The sequence below is a fragment of the Pan paniscus genome, chromosome 9 (genome assembly GCF_029289425.2).
Source record: "Pan paniscus chromosome 9, NHGRI_mPanPan1-v2.0_pri, whole genome shotgun sequence".
Taxonomy (NCBI): Eukaryota; Metazoa; Chordata; class Mammalia; order Primates; family Hominidae; genus Pan; species Pan paniscus.
Genome location: NC_073258.2, coordinates 95,941,587 through 95,964,721, shown reverse-complemented (window position 1 = coordinate 95,964,721; position 23,135 = coordinate 95,941,587). Strand labels below are relative to the sequence as shown.

The window sequence follows — 23,135 nt, the reverse complement described above, 5'->3', positions numbered from 1 at the left end:
GCCATGGTGGCCAGGGGCCAAGAGCATAGGGAAAATTCGGAATGTCTTTAGCCTCCGAAGGCCACCATGCCAGGGAATTTACAGAAGAGGGAAAAAGACCGCTGAAAAGAAAGGCCCCATGGATGTCAGCCAGGACAAGTGGGGCAGGGCAGCTCTGCTGAGGCCAAGGTTTGAGTTTTTGTACTTACACCCCCAGCAATGATCTGCAGTCCAGAGACAAGAACAGAAAAAGAACTGGCCTAGGTGTGGTGGATATGAACCCTGGCAGCCTTGTCCCTGCAAACAGATTGAAGTACCTGACCTCCAAATCCAGGTGGGCATGGGCCCAAGGTTGCAGGTGCTGACTAATGGCACCGCTGATGTGAAGAGACTGAGCAGTGCAGGTGCAGGTAAAGAGCAAGACAGGCTCAGTGGTGATGGGGAGGAGAAGGGTGGATTCTCGAAGGAGCAGCATGGCAGCAGGTAGCAGGCCAGGTGTGGCCCTGCTGCTGATGGGCAACTGGTGTGAGTGGAGACAGCGCCTCAGAGTGTGGGACAGGAGTGGGCAGCCGAGTTTGGCAGGCTGACCTCCAAAGACAAAGCAGAGGAGTCTGCCACTGCACTGAGACGGTATGTTTATCCATCAGTCTGAACCACTGAATTGAAGGGCCAGGGCCAGTGCCCAATTATCTCTGTGTTCCCAGACCTAGCATGATGGTCCTGCACACCAGGGAGTGACTGGCATTTGTTGAAAGAATGATCTCATTTGAGCTCCACAACAATCTTCTGATGCACATAGGATTTCCTCCAATTTGCAGATGAGTCTCCAGAGAGAACTGGCTCTCCTCTAATTCTGCTCCTCGATCTGCTGCAAGGAAAAGGTGGTCCTGACAACAGACCATCAAAGTGGTTATTAAACTCTCAATGACTCTGACTCATGGAGGGTGGAGTTTCCTTCCCCTGGAGAATTTTAAGCTGAGGCTAGATAAGCACATGTAGGGGATGATTCCCACAAGATCCTGTGGTCAGGAGATGACCTAGGGAGCTATCCAACTCCGTGGGGACAAAGACGCTATTTCCTTAGGGGTTTGTTTTATTTTTCAACAAGAGTTAAAATAATAGAATGAGCTGAACAGTGGGTGTTCCCATTTTATTTCTGCTGTGTGAACTACAATATAGGCACACACCCACACACACTGGGATGTAAAAGGAATGCCACCACCCCTGCTGCCATCATCAGGTGGGTCAAAGAGCCCCTCCTTAGAAAAGATCGTGGGTGCAGCTGATAATGAGAACATCAGATAATCTTATCAGAGCTGCCTACAGGGGCCTAAAGGTCCTCTGCACAGTCACACACAGTAGGATGAACTCAATCTGAGGCTCGGGTGAGTCCTAGGAGAACCTCCTTACCATGGAAAATACCCAGCGAGGGAAGGAGCTGCTGCCTTTCAACAATGGAGGAGGAGGATGGTGGGGCCACAGCAGATTAAGGACATTTGAGGAGGAATAAAGCATGAGGCCTTTTCAGCTCTCAGGAAAGAAAGTGCCAACCCACCCATTTCAGGAAAAAAAAACCTTCCGTGCTTGGCATCTAAAATACTCTTTATCCTCTTGGGAATAGAAACTGCTTTAGAAGAATTAGGGGAATGCTCATTTTTCTTTTTTCTTTTTTTGGGGGTGTGTGTGTGTGTGTGTGTGTGTGTGTGTGTGTGTGTGTTTAGAAAAGAGAAATGCAGAACTTTTCATTTCCTGAAAGGCCTTTTAGCAGAGCATGTCCTTGTCCTCTTGTCCTCTCCGCCTTCCTCCAGTGAATCACCCTTCCTCTGGGCTCCCAGCACCACTCACACACCTTCCTGGCTGTGGGAAGAAGGACGCATTTCCAGCTCTGGCCTGTGCTGTGCACACCCGTAGGTGTTGGCAAACTGTGGGAAAACAAAGACAAATGGCTAAAGAGCTCTCTCCCGAGTCAGAAGACGGTGGAACGGAAGATAAAACGTTCGAAAGGGCGGGTGTTCTACTTGCATTTCAGACTTCTCTTTTTCTTGAGAAGTTGAAAAAATAAAAATAAAAGGGGGAATTCTTTAAATTCACCAACTCCAAACTGGCAATAAATGCAGGCAAGAAAGCCCTGTGTGAAGGCCAATGGGTGGCCTGGGGGCAAACAGACTCTCCCGGGGACACCTCTGGCTGCTCATCACACACAGCGAGGAGTTTCAAGCTCCTCCAGGGAGCCTAAGAAAATGTGCGGACTCCGGCCGGGCGCGGTGGCTCAAGCCTGTAATCCCAGAACTTTGTGAGGCCAAGGCGGGCGGATCACGAGGTCAGGAGATCGAGATCATCCTGGCTAACACGGTCTCTACTAAACCCCGTCTCTATGAAAAATACAAAAAAATTAGCCGGGCGGAGTGGCGCGCGCCTGTAATCCCAGCTACTCGGGTGGCTGAGGCAGGAGAATCGCTTGAACCCGGGAGGCAGAGGTTGCAGTGAGCCGAGATCGCGCCACTGCACTCCAGCCTGGGTGACAGAGCAAGACTCCGTCTCAAACAAACAAAAAAAGTGTGCGGACTCCTTTAAGACCTTTCCAGACTGCAGTACCTTCTCAGGTTACATCAGCCCTGGTCTTCTTTGGTTTCCTTCCACGTTACTCACAGAAGCCTGTTTTCCACTCTGCTATCCTTTCCAGAGCAATTATTCTTAGCATTGACTGTGTGGTACAGAATTCAGAGGAGTCCCTTACATTGAGAAGGCTCCATTTCTAATTTTTTCCACCTTCTCAGTTCAGACAAGATCAAAGGTTCTTAGGCCTGGCTGCACATCAGAATCACCTGGGAGCTTTAAAAATATCCTCAGGCCTCACCCAGACCTTTTTTTTTTTTTTTTGAGACTCAGTCTCGCTCTCTCGCCCAGGCTGGAGTGTAGTGTCCCGATCTCTGCTCACTGCAAGCTCCGCCTCCTAGGTTCACGCCATTCTCCTGCCTCAGCCTCCCGAGTAGCTGGGACTACAACCCAGACTTCTTAAACCAGTAAAAAAAAAGTTCCCCTCCACCCAACCCCAGCATCAGGGTGTTTTTAAATTTCCCCAGGTGATTCTAATACGATTGTAATAGGAACCATGGGGCTAGATCTCCATCAGGTTCTCACTGATCACTCTCTGAAGGAATTAAGCCCCTACCTTGACAGCCACTGCAGGAAATTAGTGATGTCTCCTTAAATCAATAGTTCTCAAATTCAACTGAATTAAGGAGACATCACTAATTTCCTGCAGTGGCTGTCAAAAATGCAGACTCCTGTTCTTCACCACAGAGATACATTCTATTCAGTAGGTCTGGGATGGGACCTCCATATGCATTTTCACCACCATCCCAGGTGATGCTGACGGGGGAAAGGGGGGGGTGTCTATGAACCTCACGCTGAAAAACACGTGTTTAAATCATTTTGGGGAGTGCCCTGGCTAAGCTTAATTTATTCCCGTGATATTGAGAGAGGAATTATCCACAAATCGCAAGAGCTGTCATAATGCCAAGGTAGCGAACAAAATACTGTGGGTCCTTTGGATCCTCCACCTATTAGATCAGCTAATATTCTGATCATGTAACATGTGTAAGCAAGGACTTCCTTCCTCAGTCCCAGGTGGAGTGAGAAGTCTACTTTTGCTATGCATATTCCTTTGAACATTTCACTACTCTAACACCTTCAATAACATCCTATTACTTCCTGATTAAATGACAAACTGGCATATTCATAGGCCTCCCCGCCAAATTTCTCCAACCTCTTCTCTCAAACCTTCCTTTATATTCAACCAGAATAGGTCAATCCCCCCACTCATCCATGTCAGTTACATGGCTGTAATGTAAATGCGCCCCACTTCTCTCTACAACTGCCCCTGTCACTACCAGCTGGGGATGCTTTCACCATTCCTCTATGCTACCTAAATCCTATCTGGGTGCCAAGCCTCAGCTCTGACCTCACAGCTCCTGTGCTCCTTTGTCTTCCAGATCCATCTCCCCTCTTCTCTGCCCTACTCTGCATCTGGGGAGGCTGATTGATTTAGATGGGAGGCTGACTTTTATGGGAGGCTGACTTGTAGGAATCACATCAGCTGAGCCCCGTTGCCCTCTGGCTTCTGACTGGAGCCATCAATGGGAAGGCGGGAAGAGAGAGGGACCAGATCATACATTCATTCCCTTGCTTCCCTGCCTGGCGGCTGTGGCTCTGGCTCTGGCTGAATTTTTGTACAGACACGGCTCTCACCAGGCTCCTACCCTTACCCCACAGGCCTAGGATGGTCACAGCTTCCTGCTGTTGCTAGTCCCTAGGTGCATCCCCATAACTGGTTGGCTCTCTTAATTCTTGTGCCTTCTGCATCCATGGATTCCACAACTGTGGATCAAAAATATTCAGGGAAAAAATTTAATAATACAACAATAAAAATAATGCAAATTAAAAAGGAATGAGATCTTGTCCTTTGCAGGGACATGGATAAAGCTAGGAGCCATTATCTTCAGCAAACTAACGCAGGAACAGAAAACCAAACACCGCATGTTCTCACTTATAAGTAGGAGCTGAACAATGAGAACACATGGACACAGGGAGGGGGAAAATACTCACTGGGGAAGGGTGGGCTGGGGGGAGAACATTAAGGAAACAAGCTAACGCATGTGAGACTTAATACCTAGGTGATGGGCTGTTAGGCACCGCAAACCACATGGCACACATTTACCTATGTAACAAACACACATCCTGCACATGCACCCCGGAACTTAAAAAAAAATAGAATAATTCAAAAAAATAAAACAAGACAGTATTACAACTATATACACAGCATTTACATTGTACCAGGTATTATAAGTAATCTACAGATGATTTCAAGTATACAGGTAGATGTACCTAAGTTATGGCAAATACTATGCCATTTTACATAAGGGACTTGAGCATGAAGAATTTGGTATCCACAGGGAGTCCTGGAACCAATCCCTCAAGGATACCAAGAAACAACTGTAGTTTCCTCATTAAACCCTGTTGGTTAGACTATTTTGAGAGTGCCATCTGTTTCCAGCCAGGCCCCTGACTGATATGGCCCCAGTGAAATCTTTTCCAAGGCTCAACTCACCCGGTCCTGGGAGATATATCCACAACCAAGTATTTCTGACACTGTCTCTGAAAGAGTAGCATTTCTTACACATGACCCTCTCCCACCCATCTCCATGCCAGTCACAACCAAGGGCCACCCAATCTGGCCAGCAACCAACCATATGGCTCTCTTGGGTTTCCAGTGTAAGAAACTTAGTGACTGACAACAGCCAGTGAAGGGTGTGAAGGCTCCTAGATGCACTTAGGGGTTGGCAGCCAGGCTGAGCCATGGGAAAGCCAAACTGTTTAAAAGAGAGAAGATACAGACAAGGTAGGAAAAAGACCCTGAAGACTCTGTGGGACCCTTTGGTTTCTAGAAGGTTCCCAAGTCTGGTTCCTTTGAGCTCAGTGTGTATCTCTTTTCCCGTGCCTGTGAATCTACTTGTGATATCCTTCAACAGCCCTGCCCTTCCCTTGAGTAAGCTTGGATAAGTTTTATGATTCATGCATCAATGAATTTGAAATATCAGAAATACTATCCTTATGAGAACCCAGTAAGGCCTTTGAGGGAATAGGGATATGAATCTTGCAAGCAATGGAACCTTCTAAACTCCAGGATTAAAACTGGGGAACCAATGAAGATGAAGAGATAAGTTGTCTTTCTTTCTTTTTTTTTTTTTTTAAAGACAGGGTCTCACTCCAGTTGCCCAGGCTGGAGTGCAGTGATGCGACCTCAGCTCACTGCAGCCTCGACCTCCCAGGATGAGGTGATCCTCCCACTCAGCCTCCCGAGGAGCTGGGATTACAGGCATGTGCCACCATGCCCAGCTAATGTTTTCTATTTTTGGTAGAGACGGGGTTTCCCCACATCCAGGCTGGTCTGAAACTCCTGGATTCAAGCAATCCACCAGCCTTGGTCTTTCAAAGTCCTGGGATTACATGTGTGAGGCACTGCACCCAGCTGGGACAAGTTGTCTTGATCCCGTAAGTCTGGGAGCAGATCAGAGGGGGCAACCCAGGGGACAAAGAGAAGAAATTTCTACCAAATTATTCTAAAGAGAAGAGGGGTAATAATAACAGAGGATAGCACAGAGCCACTGAATCCAGACTAAAAGCTGTGGGCAGTCACGAGCAAGGTGGTGACAGAGCAGGTGTGAAATGAAGGGCACTGCAGCAATAACACCCCACAGACACAGGAGCATTACGCTCATCCTAGCTGTCCACAAGGCAGACACGGTCTGGGAAGCAAAGGTTACTTATTCATTCAACATGCTTAACATATATGCGCCGAGTATTTAGGCATAATGCAAACTGCTTTTTGCACACATTGTCTCCCTGAATCTTAACTCCTCTGTAGGAGAGGGACAATTTATTAGTCCCATGCCACAGATGGGGAACTGAGCTGTAAGAGATTTGGTAGCATTTCCAAGGTCACACAGCTGATAAATGGCAGAGGTGGGACTCCTACTACAAAACCCATTTTCTTAACCACTCTGCATGTTTAATCCTTGCCCCTTAGCGGCTAACAATCTAGTGAGAGAGAGTTAAGTAAACCAGTTCTTGGTCATGATCTGCCTTTCCGATTAAGTAATAAGACACCCAAGGGCAGGGACTGTGTCTTGTTCCAGGACGACATCTTGGATTCCTATTTCTTGATTTAGTCCTAAGATCTCAATAAACGGTTTTGATGCTGATGAAAATGACAACACTGATGAAATCAGTAGCAGCTGGATGTCTGAGGACTAATCCTTTGCAACACTATGAGTCTAGAGCTGCTGACCAGGAATGAATAAATAAATAAAAAGATAACCAAGCAAACAAATAAACAAGGTGAGTTTGTTTCCGTTACTGAAGCTCCTTGTAATTCCATGCCTACTTCTTAAACCCCAATTCACTGGTAGAGAAGGGAACAAAGTCATGATAAACTCTTGTCTTTGATTGGTTGTGACCACATTTATTGTAGAAATGAATGGTTAGACTCACTGAGAGGAAACACACACACACACACACCCACTCTGCCTAGTTCCTTAGCTTCCTCTTTAACTGTGGGAGAAATTGAAAAATAGAATGGTACCCAATATTGACAGCAGTGAAAGCAACAGCAGTAACAAGCCTGGCCAATAAGCTACCTGGGCATGGAATTGGAGTCTGAGAGACATCACTGTCAACTCAATTATGAGTCGCTCTCATCTGAAAACTGGGAAAGTCCACAGCCTGTCTCTATACAAGATTATAACCACAATAAATAGCCTTTCTCCAAAGCCAGCTGGCAAAATTCACCCTTCATTTTAAAGATCTTAAAGATCATTAGAGAAGGGGACTTAACAGCCCTTAACTCTTTTCCGTAACATAATAATTCTCATTTTTGTATCCAACCTAAATCCTCCTCAAGTTATTTAAGCTTAGCACTTCTTTGTTTGTTTGTTTGTTTTTGTTTTTGAGACAGAGTCTTGCTCTGTCAGCCAGGCTGGAGTGCAGTGGTGCGATCTCAGCTCACTGCAACCTCCGTCTCCCAGGCTCAAGGGATTCTCCCACCTCAGCCTCCCAAGTAGCTGGGATTACAGGCATGTGCCACCACGCCCAGCTAATTTTTGTAATTTTAGTAGAGACAGGGTTTCACCATGTTGGCCAGGCTGGTCTCGAATTCTTGACATCAGGTGATCCACCCGCCTCGGCCTCCCAAAGTGCTGGGATTACAGGCATGAGCCACCATGCCTGACCACCTTTTTTTTTTTTTTTAAGCAGGAAAGAGCCATCTGCTTCACGATGATATGTAATAAATATAATTTGAGGTTAATAAAATTTACCCTTAGGCAAAATAATTTCCCTTTTTTTCTCCTGGGTTTTCTCCTGGGCTTTAAGAAGGTAGCTCTTCTTCAAGGCCCTCTAAATGTGAGGCCAAATGGCAGTAGGCTTTAGTAACAGAACACCAGATTAGAAATGTGGAGATCTGTCAGCTCTGCTGCTTACTGGCCTTGTGACTTCAGGCAGACCAGTGACTCCCTGGGCCTCTGCCTCCTCTTCTTTAAGAGGAAAAGGATAATGCCCTTCTGTGCAGGAACAGGGAAGGAGAAGGAAGGTCGGATTTTTTCAAGCCACCTGTGAGTTATATATTCTTGAAAGAAATATGCAATGTAGCTGGACAACTGAAAATGTCTGTGGAAGAAAAAAATTAAAGAAAAATTAAAAAGGAAAATATGAGGTAGACTTTATATTTGAAGTCCTGAGGTCTTCTATTTCTAAGTTAAAATGCTTAATAAAATAAATTGTTCACATTTATGTGCAAACTCACCTACTAAAGGGGTCCCTACACTCTTCTCCATTGGTATGGTGGTTGTTTGAGGGGCTTATTAGATGTGGCCTCATAGAGTTCAAAGAAATGCTGAACCTTGGGAACTAGAATAAAAGTTATGAAATAGTCCGTGTGTCTCTAGGTGTTATGGAAATTTCTAGAATGTTACATAAATACACACAAATTGTAAAGACTGAGTATCTTTCAGAAGTGGGAGCTTTTCTTTATACAGTTCTGAAATGCTAAAAAAAATTTTCACCATAAGCATGTTATTTTTATAATCTTAAAAAACTAAGTATTGTAAATAACAACCACTACCACCGAGACAATAAAAAGATTAGTTGAAAACTGTCTGTACGTGTAGATCTAGGCTGCTGTGCCATAATAAGAACAGGATTGCACAGCTCGCACATTTTACTGCCACTGCTCAATCCATATTTGCCAAGTGCTCACTGTTCAACAACATTTTTTTGATCACAAACTAAGTGCTGGAATTACGCTAGACCAGGGTTTGGCAAACTCTAGCTCATGAGCCAAATCCAGCCCACCACCTGTTTTCATAAATTAAGTTTTCTTGGAACATAGCCATACTCATTCATTTATGTATTGTCTGTGGCTGTTCTGTGCTAAAATAGCATAGTTGAATAGTAGCAACAGAGACAATATGGCCCACAAAGCCCGAAATATTTACTATTTAGCCCTTCACAGAACAAGTTTGCTGTCTTTGTGTTAGACAACCAGGATTCAATGGTGAGCACCAATAGTCCTGGCCCCTGCCTTCAGGGAACTTAGAATCTAGTTGGGTGCCACTCAATTAGTCACACAAATGAAAGTATAATTGCAACTTATTAGCAAAGAAAGGTGTGTTTGGTGCTACTAGAGAGTATCATGGGCAGTTGACCTACTTGGGAATATCACGGAAGGCAAAAAAAAAAAAAAAAAAAAAAAAAAAAAAAAAAAAAACACCCAGCAGGTACAAAGATCTATGATAGGAGAGAACATGGACATTTTAAAAAGAAAAAAAAAAGTAGGCTGGGCATGCTGGCTCACACCTGTAATCCAGCACTTTGGAAGGCCGATACAGGAGGATCACTTGAACTCAGAAATTTGAGACCAGCCTGGGCAACATAGCAAAACCCCATCTCTACAAAAAGCAAAAAAAAAAAAAACATAAAATTAGCCAGACGTGGTGGCACATGCCTGTGGTCTACTCAGGATGCTGAGGTGGGAGGATCGCTTGAGCCCAGGAGGCAGAGGCTGCAGTGAGCTGAGATCGCACCACTGCACCCAAGCCTGGGCAATAGAGCAAGACCCTGTCTCAAAAAATAATAATAATAATAACCAGAAAGAAGCCAAAGTGGCCAGAGTTAAAGACCTGCAAGTTGAGTGAAACCAGATAAGGCTGGAAAGGGAAGGGACACAGATTATGCAGGATAAGGAGCTGTGTAGAGCACGATAAGGAGCTGTGTCCTTATCTGAAGAGCACTGGGGAGTCCTGAAGGGTTTCCAAAGAGGCCTTCAGAGTAGAGAAAGGCTAGAGGAGAACCAGGTGGAATGGGTTAACCAGTCAGGAAGCTGTCTTGCAGAGACTTAGATAGATGATGGGAACTTGGGCCCCAGAGTTCAGATGAGTCTGTGCAGGACTCGTATAGGAGGGAAGTCTGTCCACTAAGGAGCAGAAAGTAAGGTCATCAACCACCCCAAACACCTCATGTCTATGAAGGAGATGTATCTGGTTCTATGATGGATACTATGGCTCTAGATACAATGGAGATATCCAAGAATGAGAATAAAAGTTTTTTATGGTTCACAAACTTGGCTTTCCTTTCCCTGTGTTTCTGCGTGTCCCGAGAACATAGTGGATGACCAATCTTTCAGAAACATCAACCATAGATATTTCATTATGGGGTTCCTATTTAACCATGCATCCTGGTCCATTTAATCAACAAAGTTGACTTGGATCAATTCCTTCCCTTAGTTATAAACACTAAGATAACAGCAAGCAGATTTCCTGAAACCAGTGCTGCCATCTCACAAACATAGAGGGAAGGCACATTTACCAAGCTGTGATAAAGTCGGTATAGAGACAAATGCAAGAACCTGCAAAGGTGAAGGACTTTAACTTACTAAACAGTCATAAAGGAAAAAGGAATTTTGGCACGTTCAAGGAGGTATATGTTCTGAGTTAGAGCAAAGTCCCTCCTCTTGTCCCAAAGTAGGACTTACTGCATTACTGGGTTATTAAGTTTAAGTGTTCTGCTGGTCTTCCTTCCTGGGAGCCAAGCTGGCTGCAGAGAAGGAGCTCCTGAACAGACTAGGGCTGGATGATGGATGTGTGGGTCTGCCACCTCTGCTCAAGGAGCGGAGCTCTGGAGGGTGTAGTCGGCCTGGGCACCTCCTTCCCACCCCTAGGGACAGCTGGCATTGAGACAGGAGATGGGCTCTCCTCAGGCTCATGCACCACATCCAATCCAACAGCCTGTCTGGCAGCAATGTCTCCATACGCCCAGAGATGCAAGACTCTATCCCCTACCCTCTTATCTCCGCTACTCACTGAGATGCAGGGGACAAAATCTGTTGCTCAACAGAGTTAACACAGTTTTTGGGTGATCCATTTTTCCCAGCTCTAACCTGGTGCCTTATGGAAAATGTCTGCTTGCATAAGGATAATAGGAAGAGCTCAAGATGGATCAGTATAGAACAAGACTGTACAAGGGGGCAGAGCACCCTCAGCCCAATGGAGTACTTGCAATAACCCCACCCTTCCTATAGCCACAAAGGTACACCTGGAGGTGGTGAGCCTCTGATATTCATGGGCGTGTGACTGCCAGAGCTAGAAACACACCCTCTATAAAATCCTGGTAAATGAACATGTGAACTTTTAAAAGATAAACTTCATTCAAGAGCATTCAATAGGAGCTCACCCAACACATCAACAGGTTTGTAACAGAAGCAGTCCATGTGTGCTCTGGTGTCAGACAGCTCAGGTTCAAACCCCAGCCCCACCACTTCTTAGCTGTGTAAAAATGCAATAGTAGTTTAACCTCTCTGGGCCTGTTTCCTCCTCTAAGAAGGATAATAATAGTACCTATTTCTGATGATGCTGAGGATTACATGAAAATACATGTGAAAAAAAAAATACTAGAAAAGTGCCTCCTGCTATATGATAAGCATCCAATGAGCTCTAGACTGTACTTACTTGAAGGTCAATTGAATACCTGAAGGTATCTCACACTCAGAGTGTCCAAAACTGAGTACCTTTTCCTCCTACAGCTGTATCAAAGTATAACTGATATACAAAGAATTGTACATATTTAATGTGATGAATTAAATGTGCAATAAATACGTAATAACCCATCACATAATTAATGTGCTGGGTTTGGATGTATGCAAATACCCATGGTACAATCACAACAACCAAGGAAGGAGACATGTCCAACACCTCCCATACTTTCCTTGTGTCCTTTTGTTTGTTTTGTGTGCATATTAAGAAAACTTACTATGAAATCTACTCTCTAAACAAATTTTGAAGTGCACAATACAATATCGTCAACTATAGGCATTACATTGTACAGCAGATCTCTAGAACTGATTTATCCCATATAACTGAAACTTTATACCCATTAAACAAGAGCTCCTCATCTTCCCCACCCCTCAGCCCCTGGTAGCCACTACAGGTTGAGCATCTCAGATCTGAAAATCCAAAATCCAATATGTTCCAAAATCCAAAGCTTTTTGAGTACTGACATGACATTCAAAGGAAATGCTCATTAAAGCATTTCAGATTTCAGATTTCCAGATTTGGGAGGTTCAGCCACAAATTCCAAAATCCAAAAACAAATCCTCAAACTGAAACACTTCTGGTCCCAAGCATTTCAGATTAGGGATACTCAACCGGTATTATATTCTTGCTCTTATGAACAAAAGCGAGTTCTTGATATGGCCCCCAAAACAGCCCCTCCTTTTGTATCCTTGTCTTATTCATGACAACTCCATTCTTCTGATTATTCAGGCCCAAACCCTTGGAGTCATCTCTTCCCTTTCTCTCACTCCAAAGACTATGAGCTCTTTCTTCACAATATATCCAGAATATACAGTGCTATCATCTTGATCCAAGATACTACTGTCTCGTCAGATCACTGAAACCTCCTAACTGGTTTCTTTGCTTCTGCCCTTAACACCACATGTCTATTCTCAATGCAGCAGCCAAAATGGTCCTATTTAAATGTAAGCCAGATCACATTGAAACTCTCTGCTCAGAACCCTGCATAATTGCTTCCCACTTCACACACAGTAAAACCCCAATATTTTACAAATAGCTCAGAAGAATCTAAATGATCTGCCCTCTCCTTCCCCACTTCTCTGACCTCATCTCCTGCTACTCTCTTCATTCATTCTTCTCTAGCCAAACCAGCCTCTTAGTTCTTTCTCAACACACTCATGCCTCCGGGCCTTTGCAATTACCATTCCCTTTACCCAGAACGTTTTCCCCCTCTATAGATGCCTGCATAATTGGCTTTCTTACTTCTTTCATGTCTATACCCAAAAGTCATCTCCTCAGTGATCTCTTCCCTGGATGGAAACCTTGTTTTAAACTTCACCTTTTCCTTGATATCTCATAGCCTCCTTCCTTGCTTTTTCTCCTTAACACTTATCACTGTCTAATATGCCTTTTTTTTTTTTTTTTGAGACAGTGTCTTACTCTGTCCCCCAGACTGGAGTGCAGTGGCATGATCTCAGCTCACCACAGCCTCTACCTCCCAGGCCCAAATGATCCTCCCACCTTAGCCTCCATGAGTAGTTGGGACTACAGGTGCATGCCAGCACACCTCGCTAATTTTTGTAGAGATGGGTTTTTGCCATGTTGCCCAGGCTGGTCTCGAACTCTTAGGCTCAAATGATCAGACCGCCTTGGCCTCCCAAAGTACTGGGATTACAGGCATGAGCCACCGTGCTTGGCACCTTGTCTTTTATTTATTTATTTTATAATCTATATTCTCTATTAGATATAAACCCTATGAGAGTAGGTATTTTTGTCTGTTTGGTTCACTGCTCTCTTTCCAGGGCTTAGAATAGTGCCTCACACATAGCAGATGCTCAATAAAGATTTGTTGACTAAAATGAATTGACAGAGGGCTCAGGGCTTTCTTAAAGCATTAGGTGTCCCTGCCAACTGGAAGTCAATAAAAACTGAAGACCAATCAGCCCTTAAAGTATAAGTCAACTGAAACATGTAATTACATTTACATTTTCAAATAATATTTCAGCCATCTGTTTATTCTACAAAGTAAAATGTACCCATATTTTCAGCTTTGATTAAAAATATAAACTACCCTCTGTTTGACCTTTTGATTGAGCCACACTTCTGTTCAGCACTAGGTCAATGAAGCATGACTGGAATATTAAACGGTGCTTCCTATTCTTGGTTCAGCCTATGAGTCAGTTTCTTTTTCATTTCTCCTTCCTTTCAGTGGCCAAATAGATATATCGACAGGCAATGAATTATTACTATGACAGATGTTAAGTTTCATGAAAATGAAAGGGTAAGTCACCATTCAGAAGATATAACATGCATCTTGAAGGAGGAAATTTGGAAAAAAAAAAAAAAAAAAAAAAAAAAAAGCTTTCTTGACTAACAGTAATTCTAGAAGATAGACCAGATAACTGAAAACAAATGCTACTGGCAAATAAGAGGATTTACTTTCTAAAATTTTCACTTTCAGAGATGAGAGTTTAAAAGGAAGAGAAATTTTATGCCCAAAGAATAGAATCTCAATTCCCCAAGGAAAGCTCCATTCAATCACCATGAATCACCAGTAACGGAGCTAAAAGAAATCTGAAGCTGGCATTTACAGAATGGTATGTTAGTAGTGAAACCATAAACCATCCAAAGAACTGGATTAAAAATAAAATAACAAGTCTAGTCAGCCAGTTTGGATTCTGGAGAGAAAAAACTAACATTTTAGTTAGAAAATAGTGTGATAGAGAATAAAGAGAGTTAAGAGCTTTGGATTTGGGCAGTCATAAACTCCTGTCCAGGTTTTGCCATCTAGAAGCTGTGTGACCTTGGATAAGTTACTTAACTACTCCAAACCTCAGTTTCCTAAACTATAAAACACAGGTCATAATACCTAGAGTTGTTATAGAGATGAGATGAGTTAGAATGTGAAGACCTTTGACATGGTAAGGGATCAATAAATGATAGTTCCTTGCCTAGATTGTCCAGATATAAGTCTAAACTGAAAGAATAGTATAGGGAATTGTCACCACTGGACTGCTTCAGGACAGACGTCCCTGAAATATTCTGCCAACGTAGGTAAATACCTTAACTTGATCCTGAGAATGGCCTGCAAAACAAAAGGAAACACTAAATCCAAAGGTGAAGAAAAAGCCAGAAGGGAAAAATTCAACAAAGGATAGCATGTGTGGTCCCTGTTTTGCTGTGTGCATCACAGTAAGGAAGAAATTGTGAGTGACTGCTTTTGGAACCATCCCCTGGGTCAGGCACTTCCCAGTCTTATCCAGTCTCAGCACAATAGACTGGAATGCCATTGCTCACTGTTTTCTGACAACACACTTCTTGGTTTTCCAGCACAGAGAGGGTGGAGATGTCTTTGGTACCTGTTTGGTTTGTTTTTGCTTTTAATCACTCAAATCCACCCTCCATCCATTCATTCAATCTTCCACACATTTCATCTCTCATCATGCATTTATGAAGCATCTACTGTATGAATGTGGGACATACACCAAGCATTTGAGAAGATACATGGATAGATATTTTACATTTTAGGAGAGATTTGCAGAATTGTAGGTGTCACCTATCTAATCCAACATTCCATTTGTGTGTGTGTGTGTGTGTGTGTGTGTGCGTGCACACGCCTAGCACCTACTGAAGTAACACCTTATACACATATTAATATTTACTAAGAGTTTACCATATTCCAGGTACCATGCCACATGCTCTCATGTGTTATCTTGTTTATTTGTCACAACCTCTCTATAAACACTTTTACAACCTTTAATGAACAGATCCAAAAAATGGGGCTGGAAGTCACATAGCTTGTAAATGGAAGAGCAGGGATCTGAATTAAGTCTCTTAATTAAGGAGTAAGAATCAGGATTTTCCTGTTCACTGCATTCCTTACACAGAGATTTAAGTGTATGATGCTCTATATATCTGTTCTCTGACACAATGAAAAGAAGGCTGAGGTTGGAACAAATTGAACAGTATTTCTGTTTCAGGTTGTAGAAGCCATGGATGGAAATTAAAAATCAAGGACTTAATCAAGGTTCTAACTTGAGACAACCGTTTGCATTTACTAAGATCTGAAGTAAGACCTCACTGTGCCCTCCAGGAAAATGTTTTTGCAGTTAACCAGAATATCCCCTTCATTCCAGAGTAAACTGACACTTGAGCAACCTTTATGCAGCCAAGTAAGTGCTCCCACTTGTCCTATGACTGTCAGAAAATAGAAGTGGAGTAGAAATTAGAATTCTCACATAAAAGATGAAAATTAGAGTCCTAAGACCATTAACGCAGTGGATCCATCGTGAGATCAAAGAATCTCCACAGTGTATCAGAAGAGTAATCAGTAATGAGTTCAAAAATAAGCTGTGTGACCCTAAAACACCTCAGTTAACCTCCCTTAGCCAGTTTCCTCCTTTCTACAATGAAGATAATATCTACCTCACAGTATTTTTTAAGATTGAACAAATATACACTATTGTTACTGAATATATAAATTATATATTATATAATTAATATGTATAATATATAATATATATTATATAATTTATATATTCAGTTCCTTCCATGTTTATAAAATGATAGAGCTTTATATGTTGGCTTCTGGCATAAATCAGCAATGCACTTTAGAAAGGTATCATTGGTATCTTATCTAAAAATTCTTCCATTAAGTGGAAAGGAGTCAACAAACTAAAAGGTTTGAGGCTTCCTGCACTAAACCAGAATCCAGTTCTCAGGTTTCTGGAGTCTTGACTAGAACTCCTCCAAACCATCTCCTGGAGGTAGAGCAGAGATCAAAATCATTTGGGATAGTTTCAAAGGCCAAAGCTAAGACTGATGGAGTGGCTGCAGAGCAGGGTTCCAGCTCTGCATAGGGAGCATGTTTGTAACAGTTGCTGCTGGCCAGCCATGGTGCAAGCTTCTGAAACAGGAAGCGCCCCACTGAGAAAACTGAAGCAGAACATCTCACCTGCTCCTGCCTGATGGATCCTCCCAACATCAAATTATTTTATTCAACACTTATCGCGTGCTTTCTATAAGCTGGGCACTAGGAAAAGAATGAGTAAGATCCTCAAGGGCTCAAGTTGGGGAGACAGATACATAAGCAGATAATTACAAAACAACATGGTAAGTATGAAAATAGAAAAACTATAAGAGCACTGAAGGGGTGAACCTAACTTGGGAGGTGGATACAGTTCAGGTGGGGAATTCTTTCTGGAGGAGGTGACACCTCAGCAGAGTCTTAAAGGATGGAGTAAGGGCAGGAAGTGAAGGATAAGATGGGGTCTGTGTAGAAAGGGAATTTGGGCAAAGGGAATCAGCATGAGCTAAGAAACAGACATCACAAACAGTCTGGTTTATGACAGGAACTCCAGGCAGCTGGATAATGCTAGAACATAAAATATGAGGGTGGGGCATGGTGAGAAACTAGATTGGAGCTGGAGACAGGAGCTAGGCTATGGAGGGCCTGTAAACTGCATTCTGCAGTGTGAACTTTGTCCTGTAGGGGCTGGGCAGGCAACACTTTACAGATTTTAAGCACAAGAGTGACTAAGTTTCTGTGATCTTTGACTTAGGAGATTCTTTTCAAAGGGAAACTGCAGTGTGGCCTCAAAAGCTGCTGAACTGGGCTTTGGGAATTCAGTGTCACTGCTGCCCTGCCTGACTCATCACTGGAGGCAAGCACTGAGTTCCTTTGGTCTCCTGCCTCTTCCTCCCCTGTGTGCGGGTCCTCTTGGTAACACTGACCTCATAAAAAGGTGATGTGGGTACAAGGAGACTTAGCATTATAAAATGCTTGGAAGCCGCCAAGGGTACACATTGAGCCCTGAGCATCTTTCTGCAGTGGGGATCTTGGCTGGGAGGCAGGGCCTCAGGGAGCAGGCAACAGTGGGGGCAGGTTTGCTGCAGTGCACTCCAGGCCCAGCTGCACCTCACACCTCCTCCTCCCTCCCTCTCTCCCAATACTCTCTGGATCCTGGCTGACTTGACTTGAGGTTGAGAGGGTGGGTGTGGGAGGCCAACCACCTTGCAGGGAAAAGCATCCTGCAGTGCTCAGCCACAGTGACCATTCTGACCTCTCAGCACAGCAGGAACTCAGGCCCCTTGTACTCTTCAGAACCACTGTACATCTTACCTCTCAAGCTGCCATTTGTAACTATTTCCACCCTCCCTTCCCATCTTCTTTAATCTCCACAGTCCCCTTCCTCATTATCTCACCCAGGGTCTCCATGTTACCTGGTTCCCTGTACTTCTTTCTGTCAAACTATGCTCCTTTACGACTCACTCCTTCCCTAGCTGCATAAATGGCTCTGCCTCCCTAAGCCTTCCTTGGTGGCTCCTCCCCACCTGATCCCTCCCTTCCATGATTCCTTTTTATTCTGAGCAATTGAGTGCATTCATCTATTTGTATTAGTTTACCTGTTCCAACTTCTTCATGCACAAATCCCTGAATCTGCCATGCCTTTCTCACTCATGATGTTTGTTCCCTCTGCTTGAAATGTCCTCCTCCTTGCCTCCCTTCTAAACTCTGCCTTGTCTTTCCACACACAGCACAAATGTCATCCTGACCCTATGGCTTGCTTCCATCACCTCAAAGACAGATTAAATCTAATAGGACTTTGTTCACCTTTATTAAATTATGGTTTTTTGCTTAGGTCATAGCAACAGCTAGTACTTAGTACTCATGTGTCACACACCTGAGAACTTTATATATGGTAACTCATTAAATCTTCACACCACCCTATGCTATTATCTCCAATTTAACCTGCCCAAGTTCATAGCTAGTCAGTGGAGCAACTAGGATATGAACCCACATAGCATGGCTCTAATCAGATACTACACCACCTCTCCACCCAGCAAACTCCACCTGCAGATCAGGTAGCCTTTGTTCCAGAACTGCACTCAGATCTCTTGGTATCCCAAATATCTGGCACACAGCAGGAGTCACTAAATGTGTTCTGAATTTAACTGAAATTTGTTTAGCATGCATTCCCATGATTTCCTCAGACGTATGTTCTGTCTCCCCAAGCTGTCCATGAGATCAAGGGGAAAGAACTAGCTCATCTGTTTTCTTCGCAGGCACACAATCACAATGCAAGATGAGAGGTGGGGAACACCCTGTGAGCTCTAGGGGTGCAGCTGGTGGAAAACTAATTTTGGATTTAAATGTGTCTTGTGTGTGCAACTGACAACGTCTTTTTCACACGCCTGATCTCGACAAGTGTTATCAACAGTTGAGGTAGGTGGAAGGATGTGAGGAAGATAAGAAAACTAGGTGCAGATTGTTTGAGACCTGGCCAAGACCTCAGAGCTAGAAATATCTGAATGAGATTACAACCCACAGGCTCTGAATAAAGCACCTGAAAGCCAGCCTCCTGTCCACTGGTGTGGTCCTGGGCAGCTGTGGCCGTCAGGAAAGGGAGAGCGTTGGGTCAGCTCTTCCCCCAGCAGCCTGGGCAGGGGTGGGAGGCTGGTGAGAGGGCAAAGGGGAGTCTGGCAGGGTGTTCTAGAGAGGAGGCCAACTGAGGAGAGGTATTAAGAGCAGGCCAGCAGGTTCGGAAGACTCTGAGGGCTTCTCAAGTGTTTGGTCACCTTTACCAGACGGGACAGAACACCATGAGAGGTGACATGATTTCCTAGTGGTATGATAATATAGATATGAAGAGTCAGGAAAAACTGGCTTATCTTTCCATCAGTTGGAGGTAGTCAATGTTTCCCTATCATTTTTAACTACCCCATTGCGTTTCTAAAAATCTGTATCTTTATTTCATTGTTCTAATTCAACACAACCGCAGATCGAATTTACTCAATGCCGTGGTAGAGGAAGGATTTTCAGGCTAGGATGAGCTCTGCAGAAGAGAAGCTTTACTTAGTAGAAAAGGCAGTGAATTTCTAGACAAAGACCTGCCCCATCTTACTAACTGGGTAGTCTTCCATATGTCTCTTCACCCCCTGGGTTTATCTCCTCTTCTGTAAAATGGGGATGAAAATGCCCACCTACCCACCTCCAAATGAGTGCTATGGCAATAACTTGCACGAAGGCCTGTGAGCGCCCAGCCTAGGCTTTCTGCGGATCTGAACGGTCTCCAGGGTCTCTGTATCAAGCTCTTCACCATTCAGGAATGAAACACTGCGGATGTCTGCTCAGAACTGCAGGGAGAACCTCCTCCCACAGGGGACCTCCCGCCCCTGCAGCTCATGAAGTGAAGGCTCGCAGATCGCCAGGCTCTTATTGTAGCCTCGACAGGGGGCGAGGCAGGCTAAACTCCGGGGACGCAACAGGGTGGACCTGGAACCCGGGTTTCTTGGCCCAAGGCACCGAAGGCGTAGGGATTGCTGTTCCCGGCCCGCCCCTCGCGGTAGCTGCAACTGGGGGGCAAGTCCAGCGGCACGGTCTCCGGCGCGCGCAGCCCGGCTCGGGAACCACTTCGCTTACCTGCGGCTCCACCAGCCATCGCTGCTCGGCGCCGCCGGGCGCAGGGCGCGGGGCGCGGAACGCGGAGTACACGGGGATGCGGTCCCGGGTGCTGTAGAGGGTGGCGAAGCGCTCAGCACCCTCCGCGCGCTGACAGATCTTCACGTGGGAATCGGCCGCCAGCCCCGCAGGCGGGGTCCCGGCGTAGAAGAACTTGTCACATTCGCCAAAGCCGGCTTCCTCCTCGCCCACGAGCCGGCCTTCCAGCAGCCCAGCCAGGGCGAAGAGGCTGCCCAGCGCGAGCCAGCGCGCGGTGCCCATGGCGGCCTCTGCGAGCGCGGCGGGGCCGAGCGGCTGGGCTGCCGCGGCGCGAGCTCTGCAGGCTGGGCGGAGAGCGCACTACGCAGCCGAGCAGGGTAGGGAAGGGAAGTCGCAACCTAGGCGCGGCGCTCTGCGGAGCCGGGCGGGGCGGCCCGGGCGGCGGGGGCGGGTCCGCGTCAGGAGGCCGCGCCTCCCTCCCTGAAGATGGCTGCAGAGGCCCAGGGCCGGGCTGCGAGATGCTGACAACGTACCCTGGGCTGCGCCCGGGACTGGAGACGCGGGTCACCTGCCGCCGCGCCGCCTGGTCTCAGCAGTCCGGGGGACGCGCGCGCTACCAAGAGTGGAGAATCCGAGTGGGGCGGGCCTAGTCCCGGGGCTGGGAAGAGATAGTCGCATGGACTGGGCACCAAGAAGCCTGCTGATCGCGCGCGCCCCACGGCCGCCCTGGTGATGCAGAAGGGTGGCGTGAGATGCTCGTGGAGCTGCGGCTGGTTCGGAGTGGATGGGCAGAGTTCCCCTCTGAAATTTCATGAAGATGCGTCTCCCACTCTCCACCGAAGTACTCAACGGCCAGCACACGCATACAATTTTGATGCAGTTTTTTGTTTTTTGTTATGTTTTTTTAGCTCACCAGAAACTCAGAGAGTAAAGAAATACTGTTAAAGGAAGTTCCTAAACTAGGCAGACAGTATAACCCTGTGTGGTTTTCTTGGTGCAAGTGTTAGAAACAAAACCGATACCAAGCAAGGAAGGAGGCCAGCCAACGTCATTGGTCAACAGGTTGGCCAATTCTTTCCTTCATTTATCCCTCTGAATGCCTAGGTGCCAGCCTGAGATAGGCACTGGATTACCACAGGGGTAAACAAGAGCAGGGCTCCTGCGGTCACAAAGACAGCCTAGTGGGAAAGCTTGTCATTAACCGAGGAAACATGCTATTAAAGGGATAACTAAAAACTGAACACAGATCTGTGAGACCCTGACAGCTACAGGGGTTCAGGATGTAATCCGGGAAGGTTTGCCTGAAGAAGTGGCATCTGAGCTGAGACCTGGAGGATGACATTAACTAGGCAAGGAGGAAAACCATGTGCTAAGTGGTCTCCCACAGAAGGGAACATGATGTATTGGAGGAATTTAAGGAAGGCTAGTGTGGGTAAAGCGCGGAGAACCGCGTGGGGGATGATGGGAAGTGGGGCTAAAGGAGGAGGCAGGGGTCATATTACTCAGGGTATTATAGGCCAGAGGCCTTCAAACACTTTTTGAGAAGGCCCATAATGAGAAAAGTTTGATGAAATAATTCTTATGCTTATGATTGGCATTGCAATTTCATATTTCTGTTCTACTTCACTTTTTTAAAAAAGTGCTGGTGTTGACCCACTAAATTGTTTCTGTGAGCCACTAATGGCTCATGACCTGCAGTTTGGAAAAAATATTGTAAATCATGTTGAGGATTTTCATCTTTTAAAGGTGGTGACTCGATTCTTTTTGCTATCAGGGAAGAGACTGGTAGATTGAAGTGGCACAGAATAAATGGGTGGCTCACACCTGTAACCCCAGCACTTTGGGAGGCTGAGGCAGGCGGATCACCTGAGGTCGGGAGTTCGAGACCAGCCTGGCCAACTTGGTGAAACCCGTCTCTACTAAAAACACAAAAAATTAGCTGGGTGTGGTGGCGGGCACCTGTAATCCCAGCTGCTTGGGAGGCTGAGGCAGGAGAATCGCTTGAACCCAGGAGGCGGAGGTTGCAGTGAGCCAAAATTGTGCCACTGCATTCCAGCCTGGGCAACAGAGCCAGACTTTGTCTCAAAAAAGAAAAGGAAAAGAAAAGAAAAGAAAACACCCCATAATTGCCACAATCCAGATAAGAGATGGTAGCTTGGACTAGGATGGTAGGATGGTGGCAGCAGAGATAGGGTCAAGGCAGCTACCCAGGGCCAGGGCCTGTGCTCATCTTACGATGTCATCTGTTTCCCCAGTGTGCCACTACAGGGACTGAGACCAGAGCCTGTTGATTCTTGCCTAAGCTGGCACAGCCAGTGAGTCCTAAGACAGATTTGAAACAGGTCTCTCTGCTTCCCAAGCCTGGCCTTTTCTTTTAACTCACAGCGCATCTGTAAGGTGAGCCCATAAAGAAGGAAGCTCTTCAAGAGATTATACATTGGAACTTAAGAACAAATTTCTTACAGGTTTTAATTCCGGAAAATGTTGACTATGTTTGGTCCCAGAAATGAAACCAAAGTTTGTATCTTAGTTTTTTTTTAAAAAGGAGGGGACACATTTAGCGTGATGTCACAGAAGAGGCTAGACTTGAAGTCCCCTTTGATCTGGATGATGACCCTGATCATCTGGTACTAGTATCTCAGTCATCTCATCCTTGTAGGCTTCAATCAAGTCCTCCCACAGGGACAATGCTGCTCCTGGGATGCTGGGAGGATTATAGGTTTTACAGGATTTTAAAAATATTTACATTATTTTATAAGGTTGAATATAGGGTTCCCCAATGTTGACTTACGATGTCTACCATAAAGATATATAAACACAGTTGAACAACTAGAAATCCATCCCTCTCTTCTCTGAGTTGTTTAAACATTTATCTGTTATGATACTTGTCATGGTAGAGTGTTAATGGTCCCTGTATCTGTCTTCTTTATTAAATCATGTGCTCCTAGGGACAAAGGTGGTTGGTGGATCCCAGTGGCTACCACAAAATCTGGAGTGATTAGATGCCAAATATGATTATGTTGTATTTTAACAAATGCAGAAAGTATAATACAATCATCATTGGCCTTTATGACTAAAGTATTTATAAGACT

General features: G+C 45.1%; 1 protein-coding gene across 3 annotated transcripts in view; it reads right to left on the bottom strand.

Moving 5' to 3' along the window:
- Positions 1-21,211, bottom strand: part of ENDOD1 (endonuclease domain containing 1) — a 125,891-nt gene extending 104,680 nt beyond the window's left edge. For 2 of the 3 annotated variants that reach the window (XM_063608237.1, XM_003828413.6), the window contains exon 1: positions 20,026-21,211. In XM_063608237.1, the coding sequence (XP_063464307.1) occupies positions 20,026-20,325 (300 nt within the window). In that variant the 5' untranslated portion in view covers positions 20,326-21,211. Of the gene's footprint in view, positions 1-19,594; positions 19,996-20,025 lie in introns of those variants that run through there. The other variant, XM_034933565.3, reaches the window with a different exon arrangement.
- Positions 21,212-23,135: the final 1,924 nt, after the last annotated feature.